The sequence below is a fragment of the Diadema setosum genome, chromosome 2 (genome assembly GCF_964275005.1).
Source record: "Diadema setosum chromosome 2, eeDiaSeto1, whole genome shotgun sequence".
NCBI lineage: Eukaryota > Metazoa > Echinodermata > Echinoidea > Diadematoida > Diadematidae > Diadema > Diadema setosum.
The window spans coordinates 30,338,703-30,360,171 of NC_092686.1; the positions used below are offsets into that span (position 1 = coordinate 30,338,703).

General features: G+C 37.8%; 1 protein-coding gene across 1 annotated transcript in view; it reads left to right on the plus strand.

Moving 5' to 3' along the window:
- The window catches only part of LOC140243997 (rho guanine nucleotide exchange factor 3-like), a 123,348-nt gene that overhangs the window by 58,901 nt on the left and 42,978 nt on the right, over positions 1-21,469 (plus strand). Inside the window, exon 6 of the mRNA XM_072323655.1 lies at positions 3,908-4,009. Coding sequence (XP_072179756.1) covers positions 3,908-4,009 — 102 coding nt within the window. The remainder of the gene's footprint in view (positions 1-3,907; positions 4,010-21,469) is intronic.

Here is a 21,469-nt window from a genome sequence, read left to right on the forward strand (position 1 = left end):
ACGAAATATTCAGCTTAAACAGTATTCTCCTAATGGCTAAACTGCAAAATAGCCTGCAAGTGTAAACTGCGGTCTGATGAAGACGTGGTTGACACCTTCTGTAACACAAGTAGGGATTCAAAGGGGCTCTCTATTCATTGGTAGTAGATTTCCAGACGTCTGTGCCCTCAGAGCCAATCAGAATCACTCCTGCAGATGTGCCACTCAGCAAACGGAGCGAAGTAAGGGTTGGGCATTACTGTGCATGATGCTGCCTAAGTAATGTCAGCTCAATCTACACATAGGTTTCCAGTAATCTGGGAAAGCCTCTCTTCAGATGAGAGAATTGTATTTGGAGATATGTCGCATACTTTGCAAGTGGTCCTACATTGTTTCTGAGAAAAAATGTCACTTTCAGCTTACCAGTATCATAATACCGGTACTTCTTGTTAGTGAGCAGAGACACCCCTACAATGATTTTCAAGCAGTATCACAGAATAAAAATACATACTGATGTAAGTTGCAGCATATGGGCATTAATAGATTGTAAATTCCCTTGGTTAACTGCCCTCACAAGGCATACAAAATATGCTGGCACCAAGTGATACCACATATACGCACCAGTATGGTTTCATACCAGCAGGGCCAGAAGATGATTGTCAGGGTAGGACAAACTGTCCAAAAAAATCTCCCCAAATTTTGCCCGTGCAGGTTTAGCTGTGACATCACTCCACGTAGCTCTCCACACTGGGTCTGCACACTCGGGTGCTCAGGTTCATGCTTCATATGCTGAATTGTTATTATTTTGTTTTTGCTGAGTGTATAGGGCAAACAGAATTGATTTTTGCATATCGATGCAAAGATTGATTATTCCCATGGATGAATGTGACTTTTTGTCCCTGTTTTTTAACAAAAGTTGCTGTTTTTTATCCCCTCCCAGATTTTTTTTTTTTTTTGTGCATCATTATGTGGCAGGATATTTGTTAAATCATGGCAAAAACATGAAACCCTTGTCCAAAGTGAGTCAATTATTACTCTTCGTGTTCTAAGAATATCACTGTGTAGGTGATAAACATAGTTATTTTTTTTTTTTTTTTTGGTCTCATTGACGTTATTGAAGAAAATTAGTTGTGGTCACGCAAGCCTGTTTGGTCCATTTCTGATATTCAATAATTGCCAATTAGGAGCCAATCATCTTTGTGCCCCTTTCAGATGTGTGGCAACATTACTATTATATGTCTTCACTTTGGCTTGGCTCCTGGGTTTGACATTCACTGTCCTGTGTTCAACACAGAATTTTAAGTCATGCAAATGTGATCACTGTGACCTGCAAGCTGTATAAACCACTGCTTTCTTGATTTGCAGATTTCAGTCTGTGAGCCGAGTCAGACTCATCTATTTTTTAGCACAAAAATAATTTTAAAAAAGATGGGGCTCATGTTAAGCCCTTATGTTGAGACACACAGTGAAAGGTTATCTATTATCAAGTTCTACAATTTTGTAGTTCAAAATGATGCTCTGACCCTCATTTTGTCACACAACATTCTGTTAACTAGTGTTCAGACGCATAAATCCATCTATACAGTTTGGATATAATTTTTGTGTATTTCTGAACACTCTGATAGTCACCTGATGGGGTAAAGAATTGCTTATCACTTGTGACTTACATTTAATACAAACTGATAATTGAATATATCGCCTGCTTCATATTCACACTTTCCACACGTCTAGACATCTCTGCCAGGTAGAGACATTAGCCGAATGCTGGAATAATGCTGTGAATGAAAGTAACTCTGACGCGATTGTTTTTCCGCAAAGTAAGGCATTTGTTTTCATACCATCCTTTGTTGTTGTGGTTTTGTTTTTTCATTCACTATTGAAAAGGGACGCTTCAGAATAGCTCTGTACTTGAACCGTCCCAACCACCGCTTCCTCCAAAAGCAGCGGCAAGGGCCTCCTGAAGGGCAGTGCCATGGACATTGAACCCTCTATTTTCCCTCCATTCTGAAGTTCATGTGTTCCTTGGGGAGTAGATCTCTTCATGATAGACATCATTTCCCTTGTTTTTTGATCTGTTGTCATCTGTGATAACAGTGCCATTGTTGACAGGGAATGCATTCTATTACGCTGTATGCTTGTTTGAGCATCAGACAAATTCATGATGCATATTCAGTGACAGCACTCTTTACTCCTAGAAGAAAATCAAAAATGTTAACCCATTGTTGATATGCAGTATGAAAAAGTGATCACATGACTTAAACATTTCCAAAAAGAGACATTCTTTGTGATACATTATCCAGGGCTCGACACTAGCGGTGGCCCGGTGGCCCAGGGCCACCAAAAACGCACATCGGGCCACCAAAATTTCAGAAATGAAGAATTTGGTGGCCTGATCGGGACACCAAAAAAGGTCGGATGTTTGCCTTTGGGCCACCAAAAATAAAAGTTAGTGTAGAGCCCTGCATTATCACACCTACAGGCATTGTATGTTATGTTAACAGAATAGAGTTCAGTGTTGTAAGGTGTTTGTTTATGTACAGTAGTTGCAGTTTCACATAACAGTAATTGCTAAATACCTGAACAATACTTTAATGCTAAAGCATGTAGAGCAGAGTAAACAGGAAAAGCATCTTCAAACAACAAATACCACAAAATATTATGATTTAAAAAAAAAAAAAATTAGTGCAGAAAATTTACACACTAATATGGAATGACACATTGTCCTATGACTAGGACATCTTTTTGAGGTTTATGAGGATAACAACCATTGACCGCCTGACAACCAGTCATACATAGAGTACTTTGTTTTGCTCCCCAATTTGAACTTGCATGTTCCAATTACCACTTTTATTTGTCCAAAGGAACATCTGTTAATTGATTTGATCAAGTGGTGGTTATGGGAAGACTACAACAGTTTGTGATGTCACAGTACAACATTATTGTAGGTCACAGATTTATAGAAAGTATACAGAAAATTCTGCATGATCTTAATTTTTCTAGCACCATGAAAGAGCATTTGACTTGCCTCTTTCAGAAAGCAAGGGAAATATTACCCTTGTGTCAGTAACAAGTCGAGAATGGATGTAACGTAGCAAGTTATGTCAGCAACAAGTTGAGAATGCGTATGAGAATTGATTGTTTTGCAAAATGATCTTTATTCATTCGTTATATCTGTACAGTACCATGTTGATCATGATAGTTAATGTTTAATGGTTTGGTTTTTTTTTTGCATCAAATAACTGAGTTGATTTTTAACAAAACCTGCTAGTTCTGGGTTTGTTGGAACAGGCTAATGAAGCATTACAATTGCTTCATTTATTTCTTGACATAATCATATTAATGAACACTTTCTTTCTTTCTCTCTCTCTCTCTCTCTTGGCTGATATTTTGTGTGCTGATGTATATGTTTTTACCAAAAAAAGTAGAGTAAAAAGTGGATTTTATGTACAGCTCTTAAGTGCCTCAGTTCTTTATCTTTATTTATCAGTTATTTGTTTTTTTGTTTTGTTTTTTTCTACCAGTGGTAATTCAAATGTTAAGGAATTTGCTGTGATTTCTTGATCAGCATCCAAACCTTTCCTTCACTTCATACCTGGCTTTCCCTTATAGAATTTCAATTCAGACAGCTATGAGCAGAATTGTGTGAAGTAGTAGCATAACAAATAAACTAGTCTTCTCTCTCTCTCTCTCTCTCTCTCTCACTCTCTCTCACTCTCTTTACAAAAACAGCTGTGAATCCATTACAATGGGTTTTCAAAGTCACATGATATTCAAACCCGTTTTGCAAGTGGAATCACAAGATACATGTAGATTAGTTTAAAACAACGACATTGAAGTTAATGGATCCCCCATATAGTTATTTGTTGTTGCATTTTAAGGAAACGTTGACAGTAGATAATAGTTTGAATCTTTCCTCTGTCTATTCCAGGGAACCGGATACAAACGCAACAGGTCACTGGTCAAGGTTTCATCATTTGCCAATCTATTGTCACCGGTATCTTCGGTCAAGAAGGTCGGGCAAGCTCTCCAGGTATGTCCACTCCAAGGAAAGATTCCATACAGTGTAGAATTTTCACGGTGAATTTGTATTATCCTTTTTTGGCAATTTTTTGCAGTTATTATATACAACAGCAGGTAAGAGTCTGTGGGTGCATTTATCAACTTTTTTTTTTTTTTTTTTTTCGGAAACAGGCTTTCCAAACGGCTTACGGAATACGCAAAGCTGTTTTGATTATGAGGTTCGGAAAGCCTTTTTGAAAACTACAAATTTGTGCTTTCCAAAACAGGTTTCAGCCAGAAATGTGTTTCTAGAAGCGAGATAAACGCAAAGCTGTTTTGAAACAGCTTTGTTCTGCGCACGCTGTTTATAAGACCCCTTCTCCTCGGGTCAATGGCACAATGCAGCTGCGCAGTGACAAGGCCAGTTTTCGTGTTGGCGATAAGTTGATAAACGCAGCTCATTTTGGAAGGCGTTTGCAAAGAGCTTTGGAAACAACTTTTGATAGTGGGTATGGAAAGCTGTTTCAAACAGAGGAAAGATGATAAATGCAGCCTGTGTTAATAGGAATCATGAAAAGGGGTGATGTGATGGTAATCAGTACTGGATGTTTAAAGAATGACTGTCATCAAGTAGCATTGTTATCAAAGCGTGCGGTTGATCAAAACTACCTACCTTCCAGCAAGCGTATTACCTTCCAGCAAGCGTATTTGACACAAGCTTTGTTTGTTCAGAATTTCCACTTATCCGACAAGCTGTCTTAATCATGCAGCTTTGCTAGCAGTACAAAAATATATCATACAGTCAAGTCAAACTGAACATAGGCCATCTCACATATTCTGTGCTCAAAAGTGCTCAATTATTCACTCATTAGCAGATCTGAGTGACGAGCTTACATTCAAGACAACATCCTCTGCAGAAGAGTCATTCATGCAGTATTAAAAGTGAAAGCTCACGACGCTAGAAATGCCGCGACATTTAAAAAAAAGTTGTGACTTTATGGTGAAAGTTTCCAGGCAACTGTGCCATAAGCTGGAAAAACCTCACACCAGACTGGGGAATCTCTGACCATTGCATACACTAAAACGATGCTCTGGGGGGTGTTTCATGAAACTTTTTGTCAGTGATTTACACCAACAACTGTCAAAAGCTAGTGAAATCCTTGCGTCTGATTGGCTGATAGCAAATTTGTCGGTGAAAACCTCCGACGAACTCGTTGATGAAACGCCCCCCTGACTGTCATTGTTACGTTAGTCGGCGTTCAGACGTACAAATTCATTGTATAGCTATACCGTTTTGGTATAGCTATACCGTTTTAGTATACACTTTTTTTTTTTGCATCTGAACACCCTGCAAAAGAGAGAAGAGCAAAAAGGCTTTTGATGATCATCTCGAGAGTGGGTTGGTAACGGTGCCAAACTGAAGATTAATTACCAAACTTGAGATGTCTCTACACTGCCTTTGGCTGTAGCCTCATTTTATTGTCATTACTGAAAAAAGCCTGTGGCTGCTGCGATATTTCAAGGTGAGCCACCTTGTTATCAATCAAGTCACACGTGCCCCTCTCTGTTTGACAAAAGCAGTAAGTGACATCACTATATAGATCACATTTTTACATGATCTACAAAAGGGAATGATGTCTTGTCTACACTATAATGCATTAGATTCTAATGGCAAATCGCAAAAATCTAATGCCGCAAAAAAGGCTGTCGACTTCAATTCAATTTCGTGCTGTGGCGAACAGATATTGCTTCACAGTACCCATGCATGTAACTGTGTATTCAGACAAGGCATGACTTTTGAATTACAAACAACTTGCCACTTTTTACAAACATTTGACTTTTGAGTTTTCGTGCTGGAGTATGCCGTCAAAGAACAGGATATTACTGGTGATCACACCTAAAGTTTGTACACTTCCTCAGGGTCACTATCACACAAATCCAGTTGTTGACTGTTTCGTTGCCAATAAAAGTCATTCCCCGGCCATTAATTAATGCGTCAAGGCAGTGGTCCATTAGGCCAGGGAGTATTTGCAAATATCTCCAGCAGCTGTGTAATGTGACAATACAATGTGGGTGTATTTCATTATTATCATTATTATTATTATTTTAATGATTTTTGCTCCTCAGGAACAAGTGAAGGACAGGATATCCACTTTTAAAGCCAAATCTAATAGCTACCCTAAATGAATACTGCTACTATACACATGCACTTTCCCTGCATCAGGGCAAAGTGTTTAACGATAATTGCACAATGATTCACATACATGTAGCAGTTAACGAATAGAAAGTGAAATCAGTGTGACGTATTCAAAACATTTAATGATTACATTGTGCACTCCTGTGCATTGCTGATGAGGCAGTTGTGTTACTACTGGTTGGCAAGCTGTGTACACAAGGAGCATAAGCATCCTTGCCTTCACAGCAGGTGCGCCAGGGCATTAAATTAGATAGTATGAAGTCAAGACTTTTACTCCTAACACATATTCGCTATTCACCAGGAGGAGGATGTGTACAGTGAAGAGTATGCCACATAGATGTGACCTTGCATCACAAAACCAACAAATAGTCACGTGACATGGATTTTTAGTGAAGAGCGGATTCTGAAAGAGCAGACTCTCAGCTTTAAAAGGATGTATAACTCGATTTGAACGGACTCTCCAAACCTATCTAAATATTGGGGAAAAGGCACATACTCTCGAAAAGCGTGAACTGAAAAAAAAGAGGCTCTGTGAAGTACAGGGTCTATTCAAGCACTTTAATCTTAACCAAGCCATGTTAGCTGTATGATGAATGGGACCCAAAAAAAAAAAAAAAAAAAAAAAAAAAGACAGGATGTAAACCACTGGAGCATTTGATTAAGCTGAAATTGAGCATGCTCTATCAACACATTCTGATTATGATTATCGACAATTTCAAAGAATTAGCATTATCCTTTCAAAAGTTATTAGAGTTGAAAGTGAAGATTATGCAAAAGATTTTCAAGAAATGAAAAGGGGCCTCTAAGACATACATGTGCCTGATCACAATTCTCTACAAAAAAAAAGTGGTAGAAAAACTGCTCAAAACACATTTTCCCATTCATATTATGATCTCAAATTCTCATTTTCAGAAAATATGAAAAACTCAAGATTGACTTGGTTGACCTGTGTCACCTTCTTTGAGTCCTCAAGTAAAATCAAAGGGGTGCAACTTTTTGTTGGTTTTGTGGTGCATGGTCACAGAGAGTGAAAGTGATGGCGATAATTGGTAGACCTGCAAAAATGAAAACATCCATTTTACAATGAGGATCCGTGACAAATGAGACTGTCCCTCCACCTTGCAGTGCTGATGTGCGCAGGTTTGCACAACACAAATATTTTCCAGTCTCCCTTGAACCACTCACGTCACAGGTAGTCTTGTTTTTCACCGGGGCGTCGTAAACACCCGTAGTGTGACGGGGACAACAAACTTAAAGAGACAAATTGGAGATGTGAAATGGTTCTCTCGCCCTAGCACATTTAACAGTATCAAAACATGTTGGTCAGTCTGTTTCTCTTCATTATTCGTGCATGTGTGTCAGAAAACTCTGAACATGCGTCAATCTGAGGATCTTAGTTGATTTAGTCAGCACTGGGATGTGATTGATGCAAAAAAAAAAAAAATAAATAAATAATATATATATATATATATATATGCACATCTTCAAGGTCTGCAAAAATATTCGCTTTTCAAACAGATTTTCACTTGCACATCTGTCCTCTGTTCATTTGAGATACTTGGCAATAGGCATATTTCCTGCAAGATACATACAGTATTCACAATCAAGTCTTCACTCTAGAGTGCATACAAGTGACCTTTGCATCCCATGCCAGGAAGTTCACATTTCTCAAGACTAAGGAACCAGAAGGTTTCAAATTATAAAGATGATTTTTATACTTTTCATCGTGTTAGAGTTGAACAATACAACAACAACAACGACAAATGAAACAGTGCATGATAATCCATGTTGCAAATTCACAGAAGTACTGTAAAACGAGGAATGTTCACGTGCATTTTAATCTTTTGCGAATTTTGCGTGTGCCAAGAAATCGCGAAATTAAAATGCATGCGAAAGTTCTTGTTTACACTACATGCATTGAACGCCAGTGGCAATTCGCAAAAAATTTATTGCTATGAAAAAGGCCGTCGGCTCCAATTCGCGAAAATTTAATGCCGCGAATATGTCATGTTTTACAGTAGTTGAAATAATATCTACATGTTAGATTTAGTCTGCAGACTTACATAATAGGTCATGTAGTTTGAGAGCAAGTGTGAAATACACCTAGACATACCTTGCTCATAATGTTTTTATCAGCTGTCATTCTGTGTTCAGTATTGAATGTCTTACAGGCGTACTCAACATGCAATTTGTGTCAACTGAAATGTAATATTGTAGATGTAAAAGATAGCATTTGTAATTATTGAACAGGCAAAATTTCTACATGAATTTTGTGTTAGATGCATTGTATTGTGATTTTTCCATATATATTTTCTCTATTTCATGATGTAGATGCAATTTAGAGAGAGAGAGAGGTACAATGTAAGAGATAGAAAAACATGTAATGGTGTCTGTGTGTGTGTGTGTTTGTGTACTCAATTGCTGCATATTTAGCTGGCAAGAAGATTGTGTGTTTCTAGCTTTTTTGTTGATATTATTGATCTTTCACAGATCCTTTAACGAGTACGTGTATTACAAAAGTCATCACCACATGTCTATGCCATCATACACATGTAGATGCTGCAGCATAGTGGATGTAATGTCAAATGCAAGGAGGGACAGTACTGGACTTGTACTGTCACTGCCTGGTAATTTGTATATATTTCATCTCCTATGGCGGACCAGGGATGACATCTCATAGCGCTTTGTATCCAGTGGAAAAGGCGCTCTAAAAATATCAACTATTATAAAAGGCACCAGAGGTTGTAGATATCAAAAGCAAAAAGAAAAAAAAAAAAGAGGCCAAGATTGGAAACATCAGAGTCCTTAAAAAGAAAGGGAGGGTAATTGAAAACTTTTTTACACTTTTGCAACGACTTTGTGAAGCCATTCATGTAGTTATAAATGTCTTCTCAACTTCAGTTCATGTGTCCCTTTTGTAAGGTTTCCTGAAAAATAGATTTTTTTTTTCATAAGGCAGTACTATTTTAGAGGTAGATACAACACTAATTCAGACCTTTCCTCAGAATGATAAAATTGGAAACTTCTTTATGATGAACGGGGAAACAGTACTATAGATTCCCAGTGAATAGGGTAATTGAAAACTTTTTTACACTTTTGCAACGACTTTGTGAAGCCATTCATGTAGTTATAAATGTCTTCTCAACTTCAGTTCATGTGTCCCTTTTGTAAGATTTCCTGAAAAATAGATTCTTTTTTTTCATAAGGCAGTACTATTGTAGAGGTAGATACAACACTAATTCAGACCTTTCCTCAGAATGATAAAATTGGAAACTTCTTTATGATGAACGGGGAAACAGTACTATAGATTCCCAGTGAATGTATTCAGACAGGTCTGGGAAAAAAAAAATCCAGCTGTTATTCTCACTTCAAAAACATAGAGTATTCTCAAGTGACATGGGCTTGGTTTGTCATTTCTTTTTTTTTTTCTTTTTTCTTTTTCTTGCTTTGCGATGTATTACAGTAAGATTTCAAACATGATGTTTTGAGACATTTTTCTTCAACCATGCAAAATTTCCTGGCTTTAATACAAAAGAGATTAAATAACATTTACAAAGTAAGAAATAGTGCCCTTGAAACTAGTGCTGTCTAGTACACAGAAGAAAATTGGTAATGCATGTTTAGTATAATTTGTCAATAAGAGTTCCCCACCTTTTAATCCTTAGAAACAATAGGGGGCAATGTTTCACTGGTATCCACTCTGTGATTTCTGCAACAAAAACTAAATGACCGGCATATGACAACTGTCTCAAATTTGTGTTTTGAAATTGTACCAATAGATGTATAGGGGCGGATCCAGGGATTTCGGAAAGGGGGGGGGGGGGACGACATAAGGGGGAATCACACCTAGTGCGCCCCCTCATGGATCCGCCACTGTTTCCAGTTTTCAGTTTTATCATTCTGAGGAAAGGTCTGAATTAGTGTTGTATACCTCTACAATAGTACCACCTTATGAAAAAATTATATTTTCAGGAAATCTTACAAAAGGGACACATGAACTGAAGTTGAGAAGACATTTATAACTACATGAATGGCTTCACAAAGTCATTACAAAAGTGCAATACACCGCAAAGCAGCATGTAGCAATGTTGTCACCTTCTTTTATCTTTCTTATATTCACATGATCAATGTTTTAACCCACATCTGCCGTTCTACGGGAAATCCCATAGTTTACGCAAAAGCTGCAAACGCCGGTCTACACGTACGGGATAATCCATAGCAGAGCTGGCTTGGACGAGGACATTATTTATAGAGCTTATTATAGCCAGTGAACTCTGACCTGATATCCCACAGTCCTTTGCATCACTTCCTGTTACTGATATTTTATTTGGATTGGTATTCGCTTTTGAGGTTTACAGCAGGCTGCTGACAGAATAGGTCTACATCTATGTGAGATCGAACACTGCTGTACGTGTACGTATAGGCTCACTGAACTGTAGTCCCATCCATAGCATTTATGACACAGTATTCGGCAGCGCGCAGATCTATAAGTTTTTATTCGATATTTCTCATGAATATCTGTTGAAGCATTATACCCTATGAGTTATATACCATCAGAAAGCTTACAGTATGACGATTTCATATTGATAATTGTTTTTCTGTATAAAGGCTATATATGGCTATTTTTCGTTAGTGGTTTCTTTATGATGTCACATTCATGACAAGATGATGATTTACATCTTTATATGAAAGTCCATTACTTTCTCTTTCCATTGATATATAGTTTTCCATAGTTTTCTTTTCATAAGTGTCGGTGACATCACCTTGAATTTGAGACGGCACAGTTTAGTGAATGTACGTGAAATAGCCTCTGGCACTTACAGCTTTTAAAGGTCTTGTTTACCTTTGGGAGCAGTAATTTAAAAAAGTATTGTTCACATTCTATGCATTCAACAATATTTAACATAGACTTTACGGATTCAAATTTTTACAGTGGTTGTTTCTATCCCTTACATTTTAGAACTATTTCAAAGCACTAATGCTCGGTTTTTGTTTCTTCTGCAAATGGTGAATTATGCCTTTAAACTGCATTACGCGACTGTTGGATATGGGGTAATTACATTAATGTTCACCTTTAGATTGGGCTGCCTCACAAATATGTTGTAACACTTTTTATCATACAACATTTTACTATAAACATTGATAACCTCTCAGTGCAATTAAAAAACCAAGTGCACATACAATTTTGTATTATCAGAAAGCATGTGATTGCTGTGCTTACATTGCTCTTCTTCCAGCCACATAAAGGTTTGTTTATGCAGCTCTTTTCAGACACTACTATTTCATTCACTGTTAAGGTCACGTATGTATAAGCTTGGCACTGCGTATACGTTCAAACTTCAACTTATATTCTCAAGAGCATTGACGGCGCAGTGCGTTGCAAGGAATTGGTTTCCTCTAGCGGTCTTGTTGACTCTTCCTGCGATTGTTCCTGCCGTGAATCACAATATGATGTTACACTCTCGCGGAACCAAAAATACATGACCAGTCATTTGGGGAATGTTGTTGAGTCGTTACCTGCTATTAAAAAATGAAACAGCCCACAACCATTGTTGGATTACTGTGTGCAAACCATCCTGTAAAGAGTAGATTTATCATAACACAGGAGAGGGCTGTCTTGAGATGTGTCTTCAATGCTTGATGATGTTATTTAAGTATCACTCACCATATTTATCAATCACCGTGTTTATCGAGTACTGTAAAACCAGAAATTTTTGTGTGACCAAAACTTTCCGCAAATTTTTGCGAGGACCTAAGATTGGCTAAAGTAAAATGCATGCAAAAGTTTTTGTCTACACACTACATTGAATACCAGGGGCAATTTGTGAAAGTTTCATGATGCAAAAAAAGGCCATCAGCTCCATTTAGCAGTACATGTAGTTTCATGTCAGTAATGTTTCTGGTTTTGTACAGTAATCAAGACAAGTGAAAAAGCAATAACACCTGTTCAAAGGTTTTGGACTTCCATTATGCTGACACACATACAGCTGTACACAGGTGTAGGAATATACCGGTACACACACACGCAGACCAAGGGCATACTAGTAGTACCAGGCAAATGTTGTACATGCCATGTTTTAATTGTTTCCAAGAAACATTGTTCTAATAGCTGTCCCTTCATTCTTCATAGTGGAGTCAGCAATTATCATGTGAAATGTAAATTGATTGTGTTGTTCTGTTGGAACGCTCTGCCTATGAAAGGTCCTGTTTACCTTCAGGAGTAGTGATCGATTTAAAAAAAATGTTCAAGATATCACATTTGATGCACATGTGTACAGTTTTATCACAAAATATCCTACGATATAAATTTTTCTCAATAAAGCCTAAAATATAAGGAGATATCACTGTTTTTCTCAATAAAACATAACTGTAGATGGTTTAGTCTGGAAACATTTTTGTTATAACTACTGATTAGATTTTTTATATTTAACAAAACTTAACATCAATTATACTGATTTAAATGTTTTATGTTTAACAAAACTTAACATCAATTATACTGATTTAGAATTTGACATTGGTTGTTTCTATCCCTAACTCACATTTTAGAACTATTTTGAAGCACTAATGTTGGGTTTTTGTTTCATCTGCAAATGGTAGATTATGGTTTTAAGGCTGATTACAGCAAGATTAAAATGTTAAAAATCACCCACACTTTTGATAGAGATCAATGGTTCTAGGGTACTCGTTGTTGTTGCTGCTGTTGTTGTTATGTGTCCCCCTTCCTTTGTGCAAAATGAGGCCCTGTGAAATTTCACTGATGATCTGCCAGTATTTTTAATAGGGTCAGGAGTCTAGACGAGGAAACCACAGTACACCATCAACTTCCTTCGCCACTGTGTGAAAGTATAGAGTGTCAATGCAGTTCAGAGAATTTTGGCTACCTGTCGTTATATTCACTCTCCCTTTTCTCTACTTTATCACAAATGGTTGACTTTGAGAAGGTGAATATGAAGCTGCAATCGTTATCTCACTTTGCTTGTTGATGATTTCCATGACCATGAGCCATGGCCATTATTCAATCTCAGTATTGTCGGTTGTTGCGTTGATGTGTCTGCCATGTGTAGAAGGAGACATTTATAGGGGGAGGGGAATAACAAAATCTGTGTAATTATCAAATTTTCTCCCATTGGGATGTGCAACTGGTTCCCACTCGTAATGGATCAGTAGATTGTACATCATATCACTTTCCTCAGCTAAAGATAGTTTCTACCATTGGTTGTGATGTGCTTTATTTCATTATGTAGATCTATAATGTAGCAGGGCCATGACAGGCTTGCACCAAAGTATGCTATTATGTTTCATCATCCTGCCTGATATCATTCAGTGAGCACAGTTAGAATTTAGCTGGGTCTGTAATAGAGGAAGTATGTATTAATATCTCTCTGTCTCTTTCTCTCCCCGCCCCCTCTATTTATCCTTCTCAATCTTCTCTGCACACTCTGTTTGAGAGTGCTACAATGCTTCTGATGTTTTGTTTTCAAAGTATTTGCAATAGTTTGGTATTGGTTAATTCACAGCGAAAACAGTAAGTTCGCCAGACGGGGATTCTGCTGCTTTTTCCACATACCTGCTCTGTCGTTTGGTTTGTTCGGTTTTTTTTTGTTTGTTTTTTTCAAGTAGCCTGCTGTAAGGAGTAGACCAAGTGTCTGTGTGTCATCCTCAAACCCAATCAAGGTCGTTGACCCTGCAAGGGCTTATAATACAATCTGTACTACCTTCCGCTTCAGAACTACTTCATGTGAATCTTACCTAATCGGAATGTTGAAACATGTATCATTGGCTTCAGGTCCAACTGAATTGCTGAGAGGGCTTCAACTTATGACCAAGGCAAGCACATTTACAACAGGCTCTACAATTGGATTTTTATTTCATGTAGTTTTGTTCATTAGAATTTTTCTAATACTGCTGATGTATTGTCTCGCAGAGGTCTGAAGTGACATTCAAGTTACAGTTACTAGGTCTGTAAGGAAAATCTCAAAGTTATTCAAATATGACACAAACTTCATGATAACAAGGTTATTTGATGAATACAGGAAGTGGCAGGCTTAGGATGTAATTGTACACTGCTGTTTTATATCTTACTTTACTAAACTTACCCCCCCCCCCCCCCCCCCCGCCCTTCAATGAGGAGTACTTTTTCCAGCTCACCTTACAGGTTTACCACTGTGTGGTTCTGAATCAATTCTCAGAATGCATTAACCTACTTCTCAAGCAACCCAGGCTAGAGCAAGAGAACTTAATTCATCCTGGCATACCACCTCCTCCCCCCCCCCCCCCTTGAAAAAAGAAATGGTTATAGAAAACGATATAATACTTGAAGCTGGGTATGTCTTCCAAGCAAAACCCCACCCTAGCTCAGTTGGCACACATCAGGGGCTTTCCCTACAGAGCCAAATCTTTGGTTTGGCAAGAGAAAGATGACCTTCCTCCAAAGAATATGTAATCTCTCCTAACCCCTAATGTTGACTGAGAAACTCATTAGTCAAAATCCGCAAAACAATCTTCCTCCCCACCCGCCACCCCTAAAAGCAGTATAAATTTTGGTATTACAACTATACCGTCCACAGTCTTTTCTTCATGACATCTCCTTAAGGAGGGGCGGTGTTGGGGGTGGAGGAGGGGGAGGGGGTAGAGAAAGGGGGGGGCAGCAACCTTTAAAGAAAGAGAGCCTCCTAAAGTGGCCTCAGCTGCCATGCATGATAACTTGAATGTCACTGATGGAAGGAGCAGGCAGTTAAAAACCTGACTGACACTTGGCCTTGCTGTACCTCCTTATGTCTTCACCTAGAGGTCATTCAGTGTGCCAGCCTTGACATGAGCAGTTCTTACTTGTCAACTTTGAAGGTGATTCTTCAGTAAATAACAAGAACTACGACAAATTTGGAAGAATATTAAAAGAAAAGGTACACTGCAAAACGAGGAATGTTTGTGTGCATTTTAATTTTGTGAATTTTGCAAGCGCCAAGATTTGCGAAATTAAAATGTACACAAAAGTTCTTGTCTACACTATGTGCATTGAATGCCAGTGGCAATGCGCAAAAATTTCATGCCGCGAATATATCATGTTTTACAGTACAGTTCTTGGTCACAAAATAAGAAGTAGCAGCTCTCACACTTTATATGGCTATTGAAATATCCTCCAGAAAGAGTAATTAGAGAGTCACATCAGACACAGTATGGTACAGTATTCTCCTTTAGTTGAAAAATGCACACAGATGAAAAGTCCTTCAGAAATGTTAAACTTCATGTCATCTGAAGATGTGAAGTGTGAAATGGCGCTTAAAAGCATACATTTTGACCTTGTTATTGACTGGACCAGGATGGTTATTTTAAGATTTTTATATATGGAACAGTGTTTGCTGATTTACCGACATTCAAGATTCTGATAGGTCTCTCTCTTGTCTGACTTTTCTCAATGTTTTCGCTGGGAGTAATTTTCCTGCTGTTGACTTCATATTATGGAGAAAACTTGAAGAGATTAGGTGAAAGTTTGCTGAAACACGGCAAACTTTCTGTTTCAAACTTCCAGAGATTTGCTTGAGGGTTCTCCAAAGTGCAAGGGCACTAACTTACGATTTTTGTCGGTCTGAATTCATATTGCACGAAATCTGGTGTGTTTCCTTGACTGCGATATATGCGCAACATTTCCCGCCGTCTACTCCATCTTCTACCAACTTCGGCGTCTCAAGCATGCGGGAGATGTGGGCAGACCACTTATGTGACGCTTAACAAGTTCCCTCGAGATTTAGAAACACTCTGCTCAGATGGAAATAGGCAGATGGAGTTAATGCACAAGAGCATTCACATGCCTGAATTATAGTGAGACTGCCAAAGCATCTAAAGCAGTAGTTTCATAGAGTGGGAAATGAAGTGGAAGTTCGTATGATTTAAATGCTTGGCGGGTATTTTCAAGTGAGAATACCCTTCACAGTTGGATCGAAAGTACAGATCAGAAAACGTCTCTCCCTTCGGAATACACCTGCCCAAGTCCATGTTTTACTTGTGTCTCGTGGTCTCTACTGTATCCCATATTTTATACATTTTATGGAAAGTTTGCTGCCCGAAGGCCATCGAAGTCGCAGTATGGAAGACTTGCAACAACGACCACAATCGAATGAGAAACTTGACTCTCTGTTTGCATTTCCATCATATTTCACTAATGGTCAAGTCAAGTCAAGTCAAGTCAAGTCAAGTCAAATCATGTTGAGTCAAATAATGGCTAATAGGCACCTACACCTTTAGTGTTCGCCCTGCAGTCGTCAGTCAGCATTTCCGTTCTCCCACGTAGCTTTAATGAGGAGACTGCTAGTATCCGTTCTTAGACCAATTACGCTGCTGCTGGGTAACAGCTTTCACTGCGTTGGTCTCATTTTTCACCTGTAAATATTGCCCAACAGCAATGGGCATGACAACTTTACAACAACTACAAAAATTCAGGGGGAAAATATTTGTTGGGTAGATATACTGATTGATGAGAAGTAGGCCTACATGTAGATGATGTATTGTGTGTGTGTGTTGGGTTTTTTTTTCTGTTACTTTCTCTTACGGCTAATGCCAATGTTTTAAGATGATACATACATGTATTATATAAACAGGATATGGATATATTGTGGAATTCGATTGATTTAAAAAAATAAAAAAAAAGTTACTGAAGCACAGAGATTGAGATGTGAGCAGGGACCCAAATACTGCATGGGGAGTGGGGGCGGGCAAGAGGGTAGGTAGGTTTCTTCTCTTTTTTTTCTTCTTCTTCTTTTTTTTTTTTTTTGTTGGGCAGCCATGTGTCAATCTATGTGTTGAATATAAGTTTTATGTATTTCATGTCACGCACCGATTGTTTGTTTTTTATGCCTCCGCAACGAAGTGGTGCCGGAGGCATTATGTTTTCGGGTTGTCCGTCCGTCCGTCCGTCTGTCCGTCCTTCCGTCCGCCCGTCCTTCCGTCCGTCCGTAATGAATTTTGTGGACAAGGTAACTATCGAAACCTGTTGAGGTATCTTAATGAAACTTGGCATGTATGTGTATTAGGGGGTGAAGTTGTGCTTATCAACTTTTGGGTGCACATGCTCAAGGTCAAAGGTCAAAAGGTCAAGGTCAAATACATAAAATTTCACTATTTCCACCATATCTATTGAATGCCTGAAGATATTTTCTTGAAACTTAGTGTATACATGTATTACCCAATTAAGATTCTCTGGTGAAAGTTTGGGTCATGAGGTCAAAGGTCAAAAGGTCAGGGTCAAATACATAAAATTTCACTATTTCCACCATATCTATTGAATGCCTGAAGATATTTTCTTGAAACTTAGTGTATACATGTATTACCCAATTAAGATTCTCTGGTGAAAGTTTGGGTCATGAGGTCAAAGATCAAAAGGTCAAGTAAAAATATTAAAACTTCTTTTTTTTCTCCGTACCTTGGAAAATTGTTCAAGGTATCTTCATGGAACATAGTATATACATGTACTGACTGGAAGTGATTATCTAGAGAATGTAGGGTTCATGGGGTCAAAGGTCAGGGGTCAAAGGTCAAGTGCAAGACTTCAAAATTTTACTATTACCCTCATATTTATGCAATGCCAGCAGGGTTATTTTTTTACACTTGGTGTATGCGTGTGTAACCTAATAGAAATTCTGTGGAAAGTTTTTTTTTTCTCTTTTTGCCTCAAAGGTCAAAAGGTCAAAGATCAAGTGAAAGTGTTGAACTAACTTTTTCCTCCATATCTCGGAAGTGGCTCAAGTTACCTTGAAACTTAGTACATATTATGCATGTTCTACCTGAAAGTAATTATCTTATGAATTTTAGGGTCAAGGGCCAGATGAAAATGGTAACAATTTACTATTCAATTCAGAAATTTCACTTTTTCTCCACACCTGTACCTTGAAAATTACTCAATGCCTAAATGCATGAATGGGTCAAAGTCAAGTTAAAGTCCTTAAATCCCTAGATACATGCTCTCTTATTCATCCAATTAAACCTACGTCAAGGAAGGTGAACATTCAACACATTTGTGACAAACTTGTCATTCCAATATTTTGCCAATTTTGTGAAAATGTAATCACACAGTGTCCACATGTACTATCTAGACCTATTGGGAAAATCATGCATTATGGCGGAGGCATACCAGTCGCCAAAGCGACATTTCTAGTTTAATTCATACATTGCTGATTGTACATTGTTTCTATACATTCAAGACGATTTTTTTTTGTTATGTGAAATGATAGAAATCAAATTAAGATTACTGAAGAACAAAAAAGTGAAAGGGATTGTTTCACGTGTCACAATAATTTTGTGTGATCTATTTTGCTCAAAGGAGTCTGTTCAATAAGACTATATATTTGTTTGCTGTTGTGAGCTGCAGTTTAAACAATAAATCAAGAAGCCTTTGATAAAATTTAGTCACATTTAGGACAAGGACAAGCCATGAAAAGACTATTCACCTTTCCCATCTAAGAATAGCTCTGATGCAAGTCAGAGGTTGAGGTCATAATTTTAACATTCAGTAGTCTTTGCTATTCTGCTACACTCAAGAAATACATGTAGTTATTTTCTGTTAAATAGAATACATTTTGTAAATGTCTGACAGAACAATTTACTGGATAGAGGTCTTAAAAGCTAAACTACATCTTTTTCTTGCTTTTCTTTTCTTTGTTATAAATGCAGGGGTGGTGTAAACTTTTATGACGTTTGCTCTTCTCTCTGAGGACTTTCCTTCCATCCTAACCCTGGTTCAATTTGTATTTGTTTGTTTATATCGGGATACCAGTTTTCAGTCAAAAGCCTGAATTCAGGCCCTGGTACTTTCAAAGTTCAGACCCTTCATAAAATGTCCAGAGTACTTGTAGCTTACATTGTATTTCAGACCCTCTCTTTCATTCTAACTGGAATCCCTCTTATGCTGATATCTTGATTAGGACCTAAATAGGTAGGCCTATAATATATTATATTTTACATATAACATACATGAAAAAATTTGAATGTATGAAAGCACCTACACTGTGCTTGCTCATTTGAATATTTGTAAGGACTGGTCCAGAAATATTTTCCAAAGAGATTGAAATTTCAAAATGGTCATATCTTCCTTATTTTTCATTAGATTTGTGTGTGTGTGTGTGTGTGTGTGTGTGTGTGTGTGGTGTGTGTGTGTAGGGAATATTTTTCTCCTTCCTTTGAATTGTTTTTTCATGTTTTGGTTTATTTCCTCTTTAATTGGGTAGTGTCAGGCAGAGCATTTCTTACCCAATTAAGCGAAGTATGAGATAAAACGGAGGGCATGTTTCTTTTAGGTCACAGCCACCACACACTATTAACTTTAAATATCTGCACCACATTCACAGCATGCGATGTACTGTATGTCACAACAACCACAGCTTGTGTAAAGATGCATCTATAAAGCTTTCACAGAAACCCCAATGTCTCTTGTAATGGTTTCAAGGAAAACAATATCCAAACCCAGTGAAATTATCATGTTTTCCTATACCGGTACCTTGTTGATGACCAACTGCAAGGGGTACCAATAATCGGTAATCCATGCTGAGGCACTCCCTGCATGAGTGCAGACTTACCATTTGTTATTGTTCATTGGGCAAGTCATATTAACATGACATATTAAAATGCAACTTAATTGACATCATAAACTTTTTCATGCAACCGTAAATTCTGTTTTCCCCATTAATAGCGATCGTAAGTTAATTCTTTCATGAACATTTCAAAGAATGGGTAGAGTCTTAATGGAGTTACCTTATTCTTTGTTTTATGGAGTTCTAGCTAGACATGTGTCATGATGTGTCAAGACAGGCTGATTTTGCTACAACACGCATTTCCCATAGACACTTGCCTGAGTATACTCGGGAGTCGTCCTCAATGGGTGAGTGTGTCACGGTGTATATAGGAAGGGTAGAGTGTATGGAGCTGGTGTAATGGCTTGTACACGGCATGTATAAATGCGTTTACATGTAGTGATATGGCAAATTGATTGTTCACTGCACATTTAACATGTTAAAACGTAATAAATCATACAGTTAGTGCTCTATTACAGTACCTCTCGACACCTCACAATTTCATCAGAATTTAAATAAAAACACACATTTCATCAAAGACTTTATGTGGGAAACAATGAGAATAGATGAGGCTTGTATGCACAATCTCTACCTGTCTACCCAAAAATGCCAATTATTAAAAGCGGCGATACCTGATTATGCAGAGACTAAAGTACTGTACAATCAAACCTGTCTACAAAGGCCATTCAAGAGAAACATTTAACATTGACTCTGTGGACAGGTTGAAGAAATCCCAATGAATCTGATCAAACTTGGCAGAGACATGATAGAAGATACAATAATTCAAATAATGCAGAAGTATGATCTTGGAATAGATTAGGTATTGGTTTATAGGTGTGTGTTAGTATAAGATCATGAAACAGCAGCATGTAATAAACAGCATTTGGTACTTTGTTTTGTTTTTTGTCGAAACAGTCACTTGAAGGGACATGGCTGTTGATACTTTGATCAAACCAAAGGATGTGCACTGATACAATGTTATCACAGTACGTGGGATGTGCAGCAGTAAATATCATGATGTGGTCTCCTTAATCTGAGCAGAGCAGTGAACCAATTTGAAGGGCCAACTTGGGGAATCCCCCATTGGGGAATCCCCCATTAGGGAAAAAAAAAAAACGAAAACGAAAGGCAAAAAACAGTTTGGCTTTTGTTGACATTTGCGCAATATCCCCCCCCCCAAAAAAAAAAAAAAAAAAAAAAGAAAGAAAGTTCAGAATCATTTATCAAAGTGCAATAGCAGTTGATGTCTTACATTAATCAATCGTTGTGCCACCTGTTTTATATTTACTTTGTTTTTTTGGATGTCTCAGCCATTCCAAAACCGATTTTCATCAAATAAACTTTGAATTCCTCTTAGAATGGTATGCTCCATATTATTTCATAAGTGGTTTCTTAGTATCTTGCAGAAAGTTACGAAGCCAAATATCCATCTTTACCCATACTGTACCAACCCTTTAAATAATGCACCTACATGTCTGCCATAGCACATAATACAGTTTGGCAGTTTTATCCTCGGGGGAATGGATATATAGACAAGTGCACTTTCGCCAACTTTCATATGCTAACTAGACTCTCATGATAAAATTTTTGACATCACCTCTTAGTGTTGTAGAGGCAATATATTCACTTTGTATATGACCTCCCCCCCCCCCCAAAAAAAAAAAAGAGGCCTACATGAAAGATGATTAAACCCATACTCACTACAATCATGGCACATGCTTGAAGAGTACATTGT